This window comes from Notamacropus eugenii, chromosome 1 (genome assembly GCF_028372415.1).
Source record: "Notamacropus eugenii isolate mMacEug1 chromosome 1, mMacEug1.pri_v2, whole genome shotgun sequence".
NCBI classification, from domain to species: domain Eukaryota; kingdom Metazoa; phylum Chordata; class Mammalia; order Diprotodontia; family Macropodidae; genus Notamacropus; species Notamacropus eugenii.
In genome coordinates, this window is record NC_092872.1 from 435,681,248 (window position 1) to 435,698,818 (window position 17,571).

Consider the following 17,571-nt stretch of genomic DNA (forward strand, 5'->3'; position numbering starts at 1 on the left):
GAAGTACAAAGGCAGCAGTAAAGACACCCCATGGTATAAAAGATAGAAGGTCATCCTTGGTCACAGAAAGAGCTCTGTTTAAATCCTATCCCTGATACCTACTGTTTGACCTTGATTAAAGTTATTTAACTTCTCAGTGCAACCCAAGCAGCTAGCTCAGACTTTAAGTTGCAAATAAAGTTATTTAACCTCTCAGTGCAACCCAAGCAGCTAGCTCAGACTTTAAGTTGCAAATGAGGTGAGCCTCTGCCTCGATGAGTTTCCCATACTGATTTTCTTTCCTTTTTTGGGGGGGAGAGAGGGTTGAGATGTATAGCATCCTGTGCTAGGCTTTGCTGTATATCTACAAAGTTGGTGTATACATGTAGATTTTTAGAACCTTCATTTTTGAAAAGAATCTGTTGATAGTAGCCTTAGAATTACCTTTCTAATAGTGGCAACAGAACACAGTACATTGAAGATGGGGGAAATGGAAGCCAATAAGCATTTAGTAAGTGCTTACTGTGTGCCAAGCACTGTTCTAAGCATTTTGCAAATACCTCATTTGATTCTTACAATAACCCTTGGAGGTTAGTGGTATTATTATCCCCATTTTAGAGATGAGGAAACTGAAGCAGATAGAGGTTAAATGACTTGCCCAGGGCCACAGAGGTAGTAAATGTCTGAGTTTGTGTTTGAACTCAGGTCTTCCTGACTCTAGGTCAGTGTCCTACACACTGTTCTACCTAGGTGCAGTTCAGCCATCACCACTCTCACCCAGTTTGCTTTTGTTGTTTCTGGTTTTTTTTTTTTTTGCTAATAGTTTTGGCTTGTGAGCTGTAGTGCCCTGATAATACAACTCAGTTTTGTTTCTCTGTTATAGCAGGAAGAGCAAAGGCCTTGGAAAAAGGGAGGGGGAAGAAGGGAGAGAATTGGGTTCTAATCTGCCTTCTGCTGTTTATTACTTCTGTGGCATTGGGCAAGTCACTCCCATGTTCTGGACCCCAGGGGATTGCCCATCGGTGACTTAAAATTCCCCATAGTTAAGGGACTGAGATCCCTTTCACATGTTAATTCTATCATCTCTGATCTCAATTTCCTGTGATTTAGGTCAACAGTCACACTCTTCCTAGAAATGGGAATTTCCCTAATAAGTGTCCTAACAGGATTTTTTTTTTAAACTGAACTGAATTTTCTTCTTTAGCTCCTCAGCCTGCACAGAAAGCCATATATTTGTAAGCAGAATTTTGCAAAATCAAACAGCCATTTATATAGAAGTTAAGATGTTCTTGAAATATATAGAAATTTTCTAGTGGGAAGAGAGCAGACTCTGTTGAGTGCCAAAGGGTAGGCTTTAAATTCGGTCGAGTCTAGGGTCTTCTAATTCATCTCTTCCAGCTACACTGAATCTCTAGTAGTATGCCATATTTCCTTCTTCTCTCCCCTCCTCCCTTCCTCCTTTCCTTCCTTTTCTCATCCATCCTTTTTCTCTTTCCTTCCTTCCTTCCTCCCTTCTTTCCTTCCTTCCTTCCCTCCTTATTTTCTGTCCTTCCTTCCTCCCCTCCTTCTTTCCTTTCCTCCTCCATTCCCTTCCTTCCTTCCTTTCTTTTTTCCTTCTTCTCTCTTTCCTTCCTTTTTCCCTTTCTTCCTTCTGTTCTTCTTTTCTTTCTTTTCTTCTTTAACATATGTGTATGTGTAGGTATATGTATGTATATATTAAAGTTCACATACATCTGACACCCTGTATTTCTTCCATAAAGTCACTGCAGCCTTGTTAAGGAGGCATCAGGAGAGGATAGCCAGTTCATGCTCTATGCCAGCAGAAGTGTGTCTATCTGTTGTTCGCTCTGTTTTCATTTTTCTCCTCTCAACCCCCTGTTAGGACTGCAGCTGACCTCTTCTCTCCTTTGTGCCATTACAGTTAGCACTTTAACTCAGCTATTAAAGACTCAAAACTCCTCTCAGCTTAAAAAGGAATGATGAAGTTGGAGGGAATCTTTGAGATCATAGTTCAACCCCTTCATTTTACAGACAGAGGAAATGAGGCCCAGAGAAGGGAAATGAAATTTCTTAAGACACTCAGTATGTTAACAGAGCTGGCCTTATATCCCATGTCATTTGCCCTTCAATCTCGGGCACTTTGCATTCTACCTTGCAGCATGGATTCATTCACTAAACACCTCCTTTATGCAGAGCTGCATGTGGAGAGAGGCAAAAAATTTAAACAAGACGCCGCACAGACTTTGCCCTCATGGTTAAATGACTTGTTCATAGTCTCACAGTAAATGTCAGAGCCAATATTGGAATCCAAGTCTCCTCACTCAAGGGCCAGGACTCTTCCCAATACACCATGCTTCTATATTAACCATGCAATGATTTCATCCATAGTCTTAGAGAAAAAAGTTCTGTTTGATCCTTTCCCTATTTATGTATCCCTATTTAAGTCTCAGATCTCTAAGCTTTTTTGATTATACACTGCTATTATTAAAAAAAAAAGTACTAACCCATAATATATGTATATTTATTTATAAATTATATACATGTACTAATGTATCAATAATGCATACATTATAAAATTTCCATAAAATAGACATTTATAAAAGATGAAATGATATTTGATCCTGAAGTCCTTAAGAAGCCACTGAGTTTATTGAATGTGGAAGTGAAATGGTTAGATCTGCACTTTATCATGGGCAGCTGTGTGGAAGATGGCTTGGACAAGGAAGAGACTTAAAGCAGAGAGACCAATTAGGAAGCTATTGCCTAGTGCAGATGAGAATTAAGGAGGTGCTAAACTAGGGAGGGGATGGGGTATCATGAGTAGGGAGAAGGGAGGAGTTTAGAAAGATGCTATGCAGACAGAAATCGTAAGACTGATAATTCATTAGATATGTGCAGTGCAGATAAAGGGTAGAGATGAGGAAAACACTAAAGGTGTGAACCTGGGCACCTGGAAGGATAGGAATATATAATAATGGAGATATTTGGAAGAGAATTGGCTTAAGGGAAAATGTAATGTCAGGAGATCTGTAATGATATTCAAAAGCTGTCCATGCCTCTTCATCCTGTGTGAATCACTCTGTCCAACCCAAACTGAAAAGGTTAAAATGGAGAGCTCTTTCCAACTGGATACTGCTCCTAACATAGAGCCTGCCTTTCTAAGGGGACCTCCCAGAAGCACAAGATGGTTTGAAGGACAGAAGTTCAGTATGCTTAGGAGGAAGGGTGGTGGATTTTCCCAGTGGAACCTGTGTGTATGTTGCTACACCATGTTTGGGTCAAAGTTAGGTGAAAATTGCCCCAAGAATCCACATTTGACTATCAAGGGGGATGTTGAGAGGAGATGGAATAGGAGATTTCTGAGGGATAAGAGGTACATATGGCCATTGCAGGGAGCATGGATGCCTCTAATTAGGTCATATTTCCATCCTTCTCTTTACTGATCACATATGTATATATATATGATCATCCCAGAGACCTCACTTTGTAGATGACTTCTATAAATCTGAAAGACACTCTTGCCTAGAGAAGACACTCACAGACTATCCCTGGAGACAGAGAATGCTATGAAGAGCAAACAAAATAAGCAGAAAATAAAATAAGTTGTTTTAGGGCCACTACCTGATTCTGATTAAACTTTCTCTGATACATTTTAGGTATAAAATAATAAATTACCTAATCTAGGAATAGAAAAGCACACCTCTTCCCAACTGCTCCATTGAAGCAGACATGGGCAGAAAAACTCATATGCAAGATACCATACTTGGGATTCCTAAGACATTTCCCATCTCCATGCCTTTGCACAGATTTTTCCACATGCCTAGAATGTACTCCCTCCTCACCTTTCATTCTTAGAATCCTTAAGTTCTTTTAAAAGATCAACACAAGTGCTGTCTCCTACATAAAGCCTTTCCACATCCTTCCAGCTGCTAGTCTCCTCTCCCATAATTATATATTATACATATGCATAGATGTGTATATACAGATGTATATAGACACAAATGCATATATATGCAACTCTCTTTCTCTCCCCTTTCCCCTCCTCTCCTCTCCTCTCTTTCCCTCCCCTCCCCTCTCCTCTCCTCTTTAATTTTCTGTGCTATGTATACATTTTTTGTCTAATGGCAGAATGTAAGTTCCTTGAGGACAGGTATTATTTCATCTTTTTGCCTTTGTACTACCAATGTCTAGCACAGTGCCTGAAACAGTAAGATTAATAATTTTGCTTAATGCTACATAAAAGAAACAACAATATTAGATGCTTAAGTGCATGGTGACTTCCACGCTATTGTGATTCTGCACACTGTTGAAAGGAAGAGTGAATTGTCCGTCATGATAATACACCCTTTAATCCTTTCTCCCTCTGTAGAACCATTTGAATCAGCAAGTCTGCCCATGCCTGTTGTGAAAATTTATTGGGGCTTAATTAGGAAATAGCAGGCACTGATCCCATCCTAGGAGAACATTTATTATCTTTTAAACAAATTCAAAGACTAAGGCAATTTCAGAGAATAATTTGCCTAATAAAAAATCGTAAAGGGCCCAACAGGGTCAAAATCAAAATATCTGTCATTGCTAAATGACCACTGAAAGCATGTTTAGAACTGCTGACTCAGGAAAAGACAATTTGGTACCTTTCTGGGAAGCTAGTATTTCTGGGTATGACCTTTTCTTCCAGGCTAGATCAGGGTCTCTCTCTGTAGCCTAATCCCTTTACAGAAATAATAGCAAAGTATATTTCTATTGCAGAGCCTACTTGGATGTCAATGAATTGAAGAACATTCTTAAATTGGATGGATCCACACATCTTAACATCTTCTTTGCAAACTCCTCAGAGGAGGAGCTGGCTGGAGTTGCAACTTGGCCTTGGGACAAAGAGGCCCTGATGCATTTAGGTGAGTCTCAAAAACAGGTTTTCTCATTGGGAGGTAAGACACTTGGGTGACAGTTTATTTCCAGTGTCTAATCAGTCCATTCCTAGTCTTTGGATGATACACTATAGTACTCTCCAGAGAAATGAGAGTTGTCTGGTTTAAATGGATTAAGACCTTGTTCTTGGGACAACATTCCCCTTCTTCTATTCTCATACTCCTATACAGGGTTAATGGCCTTTGAAACCATGTCACAGGTTTCTGAATAGAGGGTAGGGAAAATAAGAAAGACACTTTGCAGATAGAAGTTTTAAATTTAGTAATAGGGGTAGAGTCGAGAGGTGAGGATGACTGTAAGATTGTGAGTCTGGGGAACTCCAAGGATGCCATGGACTATAATAGATATTTTTGGAAGAGGAGAGGGTTTGAGAAAAAAGATAATGTCCTGAGATCTGTAATGAAGATCACAACCCATCTATGCCTACTCATCTGTACAACTTACTCTGTCCCATCCAAAATGAAAAGATCAGAGTGGTGCTCTTATTTAGTGGTTGTGGCTTCCAGCACAGAGCTCACCTTCCAAGGGGCATATAGGGTGATGGGTTCAATTTCTAAGTGGCCCAGTTGATTTGGCTGTGTTCCACTGATTGTAGCAAACTTACAACAATGGGTATTGTTAGTTCACAATAGGAATTAGATATTTGAGAGAATGTGGAGGATATTAGATAAGATTTTCCTTAAAGTTTGCTTGAACTCTACAGTCTATGACATGAAATCTGTGAGTGATCTTATCCATTAAGAAAAATCAAAATAAGAGAAGCATATGGAGAAGTAGTAGAAATATGACTCAGTTAGGAGCTAGAAGACCTTACTACAGGTGTGTGACAGTAAAAGTTTAAGATCTGATTTTCTGGGGGAAGAAAAAATTGTACACATAACACACTCATATGCTAAATCTCCATCACTTCATTAAGTTTACACAATTTTAAAAAAGCACAGTAAATTGAGTCCTGATTTCTAAGGTACAAATGCTCATGTGGAAATTTAACACTAGTCCTTATGTGCCAATGCAAGCTGGTTCCAGCACATCCCTGCCTGATACTTACTTGCTATATGATCTTGAGCAAGTGACGCCAACTCTTTAGGATTCAGTCAACAAATCTGTACCTAAGTGGGTTGTACTAAACAATGTCTGTTGCTCCTTCTCTGATCAGTAGTCCAAGAGGCATAGTAGACCATTGGACTTGGAGTTATGAAGATCTGAGGCCAAAACCTAGCACCTTCCTCCCAGTACTGTGAAAATCAAATGGGATAAGTTTTGGAAAGTGCTTTGCAAGCCTTAAAGCTCTGTCAACATTAGCTATTTTTAGGAATTATACTATGTAAAATATGTTAATTTTTAAGTAGGAATTTAAGTAACCTCCATTGTTCTCCAATCTCATGGGCTTGAATATCCTCTTCATTGCTGCAGGTCACAATCTCTTATAAACTTTTCATCTTATGTCAGTTTTGTTCATGTCTTTCCCTAAGTTCTCCATAGGGGATCCTCTTTTGCCCATTCTTGGAATATTTTTCAATACCATTAAACCACTTGGGTCGTTCATCTGTAATCACTTACTCTCAATACATGATGATTTCCGCTCCTTTTCTAGCCCATTATTCAATTTAGTGAACAAAAATTAGAAATTGCAATAATTTTTTTAGCAACAGCCCAGAAACTCTAGGTCTAGTTTGAGGCATTCAATCCTATGATAAGATATAGTACAAGCTGAAATTCAGAATTTTGCCTTTTGTAAGTGAACCAACATCTATTTTTTTCCCCTAAGGTTGCCAGCTGATTAAGACTAGTCTTCCATCTATGTAAGAGAATTGAGCATAATATGGATGGAACCTAGCTCCTCTCCCTGCCCAGTTTCCCACTTTAGATTCTCACCATGCCATTCCATATGGCTCTTCCAAAAGGAAGAGATAGAAGGCCACTGTGCTTTAGCAAGCCTATGATGTTGTGGCACAGCCCCCTGGCATTTTGGTACCATGAGTTGGGGAACAGGAAAAAGTTTTGTTTAGTAAGGTGGGAGTACCTTTTTTGCACTTAGCTTCTTGTAACACTCTTGTAACACACTAGTCCAGGGAATTGTCACCTTGACATTTGCAATAATATCTTCTCACTGGTCTTTTTTCTTACATTGTCTCCTTTGTCCAATCCTTCCTCTCCCAGCCACCAAAATCATTCTTCTAAAACCCCACTTCCATGACACAGTGTAATAGACATTTATGAAACACATTTTGTATGAAAAGTACTGTGCTAGGCACTGGGAAACTTATGAAATTTAGATGAGATGCAGCCTCATGGAGCTTACAGTTTAATAGGACAGATGAGATATTAATGTGGATAAATACAGGTAGTATTATCAAGCAGTAAATTCACTAGATAATTCTAAAACAAAATAGCCTATGAAGTCTAAAGGTAGTTTCTAGTCACTAGCTCTCATTAATGGAAAGGTTAATGTCCAAACTTACTAGATGAACATTCAGGTCTCTTCACAGGATGTTTTCTCTTTTTAAAAAACATTTTATTCTTAACTTAGTAAATATATCTGATTATAATAATAAGCTGCTAAAGACAAAACAAAATAAAAATGAATAAGCAAAGGAAAAAGAACCTGACCACAGATACGACCACTCTTGCTCTGTGAATCAGGACAATAAAGGTGAGGAAAGGGAAAAGGAAAAGGAATTTTTTAAAGAGACATATGGACGGTATAATTTAGACATTTGTCAATTCTCTAAGCATTTATTAAGTTATTAACTCAGCTTATCAGCCGCCTTTCTTACTTATCCATCATCAGTGACCCAGTGCCCCAGCAACCACATTGAAGGGACTGATCTTGGCATCTCTTTTGCCTACATGAGATTTTTCCAGTGAGGGAAAGTGGAGATCAAGGCTAATGACCGAGGAAATCCAATCCAGTCATCGTCTTCTTCTCTGATATAGAATGTTAATCGGTGATGTTTCAAAGAATAAAGTTACAATGAACCTCACCAACAAACATCTGAATGGTCATACATTTGATGATATAATTAATTGTGCAGTCAGACACGAAGCATTGGCTTTTCACAGTGGCGAATGATGCAGGCAGGTGTAAGGTCCAAGTGGAGCACAAAGAGAAGACTAAAAGCTTGTGTCCAGAAGAAGTATCTTTTATGGTCTTGACCAAGATGAAAGAAATTACTGAAGCTTACCTTGAGAATATTGTTACAAATGCTTTCATCATGGTACTTCAATAATTCTCAATATCAGGCCACCAAAGATGCTGGAACCATCACTGGTCTCAGTGTTCTTCAGATTTTCAATGAGCCTATTATTGCTGCTTCCACTGCTTATAACTGGGACCAAAAAAAAAAAGTAGGTATATAGAGACATCTTTTACCTTGGAGCAGGCACTTTCAGTGTTTCCATTTCTACCCTTGAAGGTCTTTGAGGTCAAGTCCACAGCTGAGGATATCCATTCAGATAGAGAGACAACCACATAGTCAATCATTCCATCAGTGAATTCAGATGAAAGCGCAAGGGCATCAGTGAGAACTAGAGGACTATGCACTTATTGTGTGTTGCTTCTGAATCATTGTGTATCACTTATACATGTGCAAAGTGTACTCTCTCTTCTAGTACCCAGGCTAGTATTGAGACTGATTCCTCTATGATGGTATTCATTCCTATACCTCTGTCATATGCCCATTTTGAAGATCTGAATACTGACCTCATCCATGGGCCCCTGTCCCCCATGGGACAGGTCCTAAGGCATGCCAAACTGGCCAAGTCACAGATTCGTGATGTCATTTTGGTGGGTGGGTGCACTGATATCCCCCAAATCCAGAGACTCCTTCAATGGCAGGGAGCTCAACAAGAGTATCTATAAGGCTATTGCCCACGGTGCTTGCCTAGGCTACCATCTTGTTTGGAGAGAAATTTCAGAATGTTCAGGACTTGCTGATGTTGGATGTCTCTCTTCTTTCCTTTGGTATTGAAACTGATGGTGGAGTTAGAGCAGTTCTGACCAAACACAATGCCATCATCTCTACCAAGCAGATACAAATGTTTATCATCTACTCAAGACAACTAGACTGGTATATTCAGGTTCCTGAAGGTGAGAGAACAGTGATAAAGGATTATACCCTGTTAGGCAAGTTTGAGCTCCCAGAAATCCCCCATGACCCAGAAGTGTTCCCCAGACTGAAACAGCATTTGGCATTGATGCAAATGGTATCCTCAATGTTTCTCTTGTGAATAAGAGTACAGGCAAGCGGAATAACATTACCAATCACCAATTACAAAGGTCATCTAAGCAAAGATGACATTGAGGTCCAGGAAAATGAGAAATATAAGGCCCAAAACAGAGAAGCAGTGAGATGGGGTGTCTCCTAAGAACTCACTTGAATCTTATGCTTTCAACATGAAGACTACAGTGCCAAATGAGAAACTTCAAGGCAAAATTGGTGATGAAGGCAAACAGAAGATCCTTGCCAAATGTAAAGAAATAATCAACTGACTAGATAACAACCAAATTGCTAAGAAGGAAGAATTCAAGCATCAGAAGAAATAGTTGAAGGTCTACAACCAGATCAGTAGTAAGCTATACCAGAGTTGGGGAAGGGATGCCAGGAGGTACACCTGGGGGTTCACAGGGAGTGGAGCAGCCCCATTTAGAAATGCTTCATTTGGACCTACTACTGAAGGGAATGACCAAACACACCAGAGGAACACAACTTTTCAAAAATCAAAGAACTTAAATTTATAGTCAAGGTGGTGATAGTTTAAAAGTAACATTTAAACTGTGAAAATCTGGGCATTTTGAATACTTAAATGGGTACTGAGGAAGAGAAGTGAACGACATTGCACTTTCTAAATACTGTGAGCAAGTAGAAATGCAAGTCCTGCGCTAGAGAATAAAAACAATTCTATTTAAAAATGGACATTTCCCCCAAAGCATTTAAGTATTTATTATATGCAATATACTTTCCTATGAGCTAAGTGATGCAAAAATAAATAAGACATGGTTATGAACTCAAAGAGCTTATCCTAGTAGGAATAATTAGACATGGACCCAGATAAACAACAAATTAGTCTATAATAAGCATGTAAAAGAATTAGAAAGTGTTCTTAGATGAGGAAGAATCAGTACACTGAAACAGGAAAGCTGGCTTCTAGGCATGGCTTTGCTATTCGTTAGCTGACTCACCTTGTGTGAGTCAGCTACCCTTTCTCCAACTCTTATTTTTTCATCTATAAAATGAAAGGGTTGGTTTACATGGTCTGTAAGGTCTCTTCTAGCTCTAAAGTCATCTAAAGATGACTTCCAGCTGGGATAATCACTGAAATCTTCATGGAGGAGGTGGCATTTTATCTGAGCCAAAAAAAAGAGCAAAACTAAAAAATTATTCACAGATCAAGTGATTTAGTTCTATGAATTATGGCCCTATTATTGGGTCATCATAATTAGGCAGACCTATTATCCTTACTTTGCCCACTGTATCTGAGCTAAGCCACACATCTATGGGAACAATATATTAGAGCATGCACCCAAGGAATTTTATTTTATTAACTTTATTTGTGAATTATTTTATTGTATTATATACTTATTACGTTAGATGATAAAGACCACTATTTTATTCATCAAACTAGAAAACGCCCTTTTTATTTTCAAAATAACAGCTATGCTTTTAAAATATAACAAAAATGAAATACCAAATGCCATATTTAAGACATTAGAATATGCTTAGGCACAGGTAATTCCAGTGCTTTCTAATCTGTATTCACTGTTTGGATGTGTTGATGAGATTTCTTAGTATCCAGTTTTCATCAGGCAACCTCAAGTTGACTCTAGGTGCTGAAAAGGAAAATACATTTCTTGTATAAACACTTCATCTCTACCTCTTAGTCTGTGAATTCATTTTTCATTTCATGCCATGTTTTCTTGTGACCACAAATCCAATGTACATTTATTAATTTTTTTTAATTGAAGTATGTCATGTAGTCCTTGTCTAAATACTAGTTATCCATCTGATGAGGTAAAAGCCCCTGCTTAAGAAGTGTAACTGATGTAGGTTTTGATTGCCACGAGAGAGACATTATCATAAGTACAGAAGACATTCATTCCCTCCCTGACCAGTTGCTATAAACCCCAGTCATTTCCAGTTTATATTAGCTTTGTTTCCATCTCCTTGCCTTGAAGCTAAGGTAAGATGTCCTGGGAGGAAAAAAGCAGGAAAAGGTGAGTTTCATGTTATATCTGACAAAATACCTAGGAAAGATTTCCTACCTTAGTTTCTTTTATTCCTCCCATAGCCATTCTCATGCATTCTTCCATGAGCAGAGCAGAATTAATGGAATCTGTGATTTGCCATAACTTAATGAGCTTGTCATCTCAGAAGTTTCACTAGTGATAAAATTCTCTTGGCTAAAATCTTGCTCCAGTCTTATTTCCCGAAATTAACGGAGTACTACAGTAAAATTTTATTCTGTCATCATTCTTTGGCAACATCATTTTTTCTTGACTTTGATAAGCCACTTACAAGTTTTCTCAGCCCTAAATATTAACCTTCCATGACATGAATTTGCATTTTAAAGTTTGGGTACGTCTCTTAAAATTTGGCTTACTGCATGGTAAAGAAGGTGCCATTTTTCTAAGAGTCATAAACCATATAGAAATAGAAATATTCCATTTCAGAGGGCTTGCCTCTGTTTTTATTTTGAGCTAAGTGGTACAGGATGTATATAGTTCAGTGTGCAAAAATTGTCCATGGACTCCAAACAGCCAGCTCAAAAATATGTTCCCTCCAACAATTGTCCCTTTAGGAAGGGACAATATATTCCTATCCTGGACCACTGTGGAAGTCATCTCAGTCAATAAATCTTGGAGCTTGTAGGGACCCAATCAAGCATCTAGCTCAAACTCATATATAAAACATCTGGTGCTTTGGATCATGTTCTTGACAAGTGGTCATATACACTTTGTTTGGACATAACTGGGAAATTATTGCTTTATGAAAAAGCTTGTTCATTCCATTGTTGAATGATTCTAAATAATTTTTAAAAATCATTATTTTCTTATGTTGAACTGATATCTGTTTCCCTGTAGCTCCTCCTACCTCATAGTGCTAGTTTTGCTTTACAGGGTAACAGATAAAACCATAGGACAGGATTCATTCATTAACCTATGGTCAAGGAACTTGTTTGTAATTTTTTTTTTATTACTGTACTATAATAAATTTCCTTTGTAATCCTGTGTATTTTATTTCATAAATTTAAAATCATTATTGTGAGAAGGGGTCCTTGGGCTTCACAGCCCATCACATACACATGCACACACACACACACACACACACACACACACACACACACACACACACACACACTCGCACATCCTTACAATAGGATTACAGCGTCACAGAGTTTGAGCTAGAGGGTACCATTAAGTCACCCATTTTACAGATAATGAAGCTGAAGCCTAAGAAACTGAGTGACTTGCCTAGGGTCACACAGCTAATAAGTGCCCCAAATGGTCATGAATTCAGATCTTCCTGATGCCCAGGGCAATGCCCTATCTACTTTAATACATCCACATGATGGCCTTACAGAAAGTTGAAGTTCATGATCATATTGCTCCTATTTTCTCTTCTCCAGGCTGAATTTTAGGGGCTTTATGTCCCTTCTTTGGATCTCCATGTAACATGACTTCAAGTCCTTTCAACATGTTAGTTTCCCTTCTCTGAATATACCCCATTTTGCCATTGTCTCTCTTAAAATGTGGCATCCAGAGAGGAGCATTGTATTCTTGGTGTGAAGCTACTTACCTTAAGCACCTTCTCTGTTTGTCTCATCCACTGAATTCCCACCAGTGATCATGGAGCAAGTGAATATCTGAGATCTCCTGACTCCAAGTTAATTGCTCTTTCTGCTATATTTTTCTACCTTTCTTGGAGATGGGCTTTTCCCCTTCAATTGATATAGACATATATTTCATAAAGATTCTCATTCAATTTAATGTAGAACCAGTTGTTAAGTACCCTCTAGGTAAAAAGCCCTGTATCAGATACTAGGTTGCAAAGCATGTAGGTTATCTCTGTTGTGGAGTATTTTGTATGTTTCCTAGAATATAATAAGTTTTCTTTCTCAAGAAACACCCAGTTCTCACATATATCTAGGGAAGTGCTGGTAGATATTTAACCACTGGCTCTCCAGTGGAGTCTGAATGCAGAGTGAAGCAGATTATTTTCTCTTTCTCTCGCTCTCTTTCTCTCTCTCTGGTTTCTTCTTTCTCATGATTTTTTCCTTTCCTAATTCTTCTTTACAGCATGACTAATGCGGAAATATTTAATATGATTGTACATGTATAGCTTATATCAGATTACACACTATTTTGGGGAGGGGGAATGCAGGAAAGGGGAGAAATTTTAGAACTCGAAATTTTATAAAAGTGAATGTTGAAAATTAAAAACAAATAAATAAAATTTTTTAAAAAATTGGCTTACCAAAAAATGTACCCATGACACTCTTTTGAATCTCATATGCATTTACTCTTTACTTTCTTAAGTATAGAGAATCAGCAAAACAGTAAATCAAGCCCTGATTTGTAGCATTTGATGATTTCTAAGGTGTAAAAGGATACTCTGAAAATTGAACAGTAAGTTCCCTTGCACCAGCCCCAGCTGGCTCCAGCATGTGTCTACTGATACTTCGGTGTTCTTTTCTGTCATCATTCTCTCCTCTCCATCATAGTCTATCTTCTGTCAACCAAGCCACATTCCTTCAGCTCCTTCCAAGCCCTGCTGAAATGCTCCTCTCCTCCATGAAGGCTTCCCTGGCTGACTCTATCCACATCCAGGACCTCTTTTCACTCCTGCATTTGCCTCCAGACTCTGAAGATAGCTACCTATGCTAGTTTAGAAGTATGGATGAGGTGCTTGGACTAGATGACTTCTCAGGGTCCTTTGGAGTGAGAGGACCTGGGCTGGAATCTTGCCCCTTACTGTTAGATGATATGCTTCTGAGCACGTAATTTAGTCTTCCCAGGTTTCCATTTCCTCAACTATAAAACAAGAGACCTAAATTTAATGGCAGAAAAATTAGAGATCTGTAGATGGAAACAGACCTAAGAAGCTATCCACTCCCACCTTTTACCTTTGAGGAAAATGAGACCCAGCAAAGTTAAGTGACTTACCCAAAGTCACACAGATAGAATATATTAGAGATGACATTTGACTTCAGAACAAATATCTTTTCCTCTATCCCATCCTAAGGTACTTTCCAGGGCTACATCTATAAACCTATGATCACTACAGTAGGAAGCAGGAGAGATTGGGGCCAGTTCTATCCTTTCCTCCAAGTTATTCAACAACCCTGGGAAAGCAATTTATCTTCTCTTGATAATTTTCGTAACATTTAAAAATTTTACATTTGTCAATAATTTGTATTTGTATTAATATTTGTATTTGTACAAATTTATGTATTTGTACATAATTTGTACTTACATATTTATAAGTAATGTAAGTACATTTGTGCATAATGTCAAAAGTCTATTCTGTATTCTGTGCTGTAAGAAATGATGAATGCAATGAATACCGAAAAGTATGGAAAGATTTACATGCTCTGGTGCAGAGTGAAGCAGAACCAAGAAAATAATATACACAGAGACTACAACCATGTAAATAAAAAGACAACCATATACACACATATACATCAAAAGTTAATGTTGCGAAAATTATTAAGAATAACTATGGCTCTGAAAAAAATATATGAGAAAACTCTCTTAAGCCACCCCTTTGTGGAGGTGGGAGGTCCACATGGTGGCACATGTTTTTAAACTTTTTCAATATATTGATCAGTTTTGCTGATTTTTTCTCTTCTTCCTTTTCTTCTCTCTTTTATTTTTGGTCTTTAAAAATACTATTTGTTACAGGAGATGACTTTCTGGCAGGTAGAGGAAGAATGTTACTGGGGAAAACTATGGGATATTTTAAAAAGACATCAATTAAAAACTTATTTTAAAGAAGTCGATTTTACAATTCTATGTGATGCCATAATTTTAGGATAGGACATATGAAAAGACTTCCTGAAATAAAATTATTAGATTATAAATTCCATGAGACATGAGTATCATTTTTTCCCTTCATATCTTTAGAACCTAATACCATATTTTCTATGAAAGACACACCTAAGAAATCATTGCTTACTTGAGTATTAAAAAGGATAGGTAGAGAAAATAAAGGATTGAGTCATAGTGCATCTATGTTTTTATGGGCTTTTTTTTAAGACTGTACCCATGATTTTATTGGCAAAAAGTGTTCCTAATGAGGAACTCCGTCTACCACTGCGGGTTGGCACCTTCCCTGCATCTTAAAATGTCTTATAGAGCTATCTGGAGACAGTGAGAGGTTAAGTGGTTACAGGCAAGAAATTGCATTCAAAAATAGGATAAATATTTGGATTTGAGTTGTGAGGACCTAGTTAAGAGATAAAGATCACACCTGGAAGCCACTGGATTAAGTCCTAGGATACAGTCTGTGAAATTACATCACATTATCCACTTGCCAAATTCAGTGGTCAAACCTGAGCCTCACCATCCATGAATGAGTACTACAGTTTACTAACCACTGAATCTGAGCTATTCTAGTCCTCAGTATGCTCATCTATAAATGAAGGCATTAGACTAGAAGATCCCTAAGGTCCTTTCCATCTTTAATGGTCTCTCTTTTATATTTTAGCATTTTATGTTCCAGGATCCCTTTCCATTTCTGATGTGTATGATCTGTAACTCTGTAGTTTTGTAGACACCATTTTGTGAGTACTTTATTGGGACCTAGTGAAAATATAGTCTTGCTATAGAATCAAAAAATCATAGAGTAAGAACTGGAAAGGATTTCATAGGAAGGCAAAATCCACCTGAATTCTTTTTGCCATGTCTGAGGGGCAGTTACTGGATTTCTTCTTTTCAATATTTCTTCAAACTTTCCAGGAACCAGTAATGTGCTGGGTGTTGTACACAACAAGTGGGTAGACCTATCTTCCCATCTGGAGAAATTGTCAAAATCAAAATGAACACAATAATGAACAAATAAAAGGGGATGGACAATGGACTGAGTAAATAAGGTCAGGATTGGGGAGTCACCAGGCAGAAAAACAAAAGGGTTTTCTTTTTCTTTTTTTATTTTCCTTTTTCCCCGCATATATGTCTCCTTTGGCATTAACTTCTTGGAGGGGACTCCTCTTCAGAATGACTTAAACAAGATGAATTCCTGAGGTTACTTCCTATTCAAACTCTGAGATTGCCCGAGGCAGAATAAGTGCTTAGTTTAATAAATGCTTATTGACCGATTAATTTATTGTGTAATTCTCAGTTATAAATGTAGTTTTACTGAGAAACACATTACTCTACTTATGAATTTATCTGGCTTTCCCCTTTCAGGTGGCATTGTCCTAAACCCATCATTCTATGGCATCCCCGGGCACACCCACACAATGACCCATGAGATTGGGCACAGTCTAGGGCTTTACCATATCTTTCGAGGCATATCAGAAATCCAGTCCTGCAGTGATCCATGCATGGAGATTGAGCCTTCCTTTGAGACTGGAGACCTCTGCAGCGACACCAACCCAGCTCCCAAGCACAAGCTGTGTGGGGACCCAGCACCAGGAAACGATACATGTGGCTTCCGGACCTTCCTCAACACACCATACAACAACTTCATGAGCTATGCAGGTACTTACATTGGGTTTTCATTCATTTACCACAGTTCTCATACAGCATGTTGGGTGCAGAGGGAACTGGATTGTTGGTCAGAAGCCTCAAAATCTAGTATCATCTGATGTAACTTGATTTGTGGTCTTCAGCAAGTTGTTTTCCCTTAAGCTCATAGTTTCCTCATTTCTCAACTGAGGTGATAATACCTGTTTCAAAAGGGGCACAGTGAGGACCAAATGAAATGATGAATGAGAACTTTGGAACATTGAAAGCATTCCATAAATCTTTGTTTCTCCATTTGACTGTATGACTTTGAGCAAGTCACTTTTCTAGTCAGTTTTTACATCTTAGTGGTGGAGATAAATCAGCACTTTCACTGAGTAATTCAGATGATAATGGGGAAATTGCTTTATAAATGTTAGAGCACTATAGAAATATTTTGTATTGATCTCAGTAGTGACAATGATGACACCAATAATAACAGTGTCCCTTTTTGAAGGAAATTCCAAAACAAAACCTTCCTCATTTATCTAAAATCTCAGATCCCTTTCAACTTTTCTCTGCATCCCAGAGTCTGTAAATATACTTTACTTGGTCCATATTTTTTTCCCTTTTACAGAGTCTAGTTTTAATGGAAACAAACAAACAATAATAAAAAAAATCTCTGAGACTCAGTTCCTATATCTAATAAAAGTAATAATTAGATAAAATGTTCTCTAGGGTTCATTCCTACTCTGACATTTTAAGTTACTTTCTAACTGGTCAGATGCTATGAACTCTAAGAACAATAGCCTGCTAAGTATGTTTTTTAGCTGCCTAGGCAGGCATCAAACTTGTCTTCTAGTACTAGTGCCCTGAAAGAGTGTGACGCTCTCATCACAAATGAAGATAAATAAGATACGTAAACATTCTAAAGAGTTCCATAGTATTTGCACAAAAGCAGATTTCCACAGGATTAAAGATCCCTGAGGGGTCCAGAT

At 38.0% G+C, this 17,571-nt stretch overlaps 1 protein-coding gene across 3 annotated transcripts in view; it reads left to right on the forward strand.

The window, feature by feature from the left end:
• The window catches only part of PAPPA (pappalysin 1), a 287,476-nt gene that overhangs the window by 58,379 nt on the left and 211,526 nt on the right, over positions 1 to 17,571 (forward strand). For 2 of the 3 annotated variants that reach the window (XR_011972082.1, XM_072631746.1), the window contains exons 3-4: positions 4,729 to 4,874; positions 16,316 to 16,609. Coding sequence is in view for 2 of the 3 variants with exons in the window: in XM_072631746.1 (XP_072487847.1) it covers positions 4,729 to 4,874; positions 16,316 to 16,609 (440 nt within the window). In the remaining variant the exon portion in view is untranslated. The remainder of the gene's footprint in view (positions 1 to 4,728; positions 4,875 to 16,315; positions 16,610 to 17,571) is intronic. The other variant, XM_072631747.1, reaches the window with a different exon arrangement.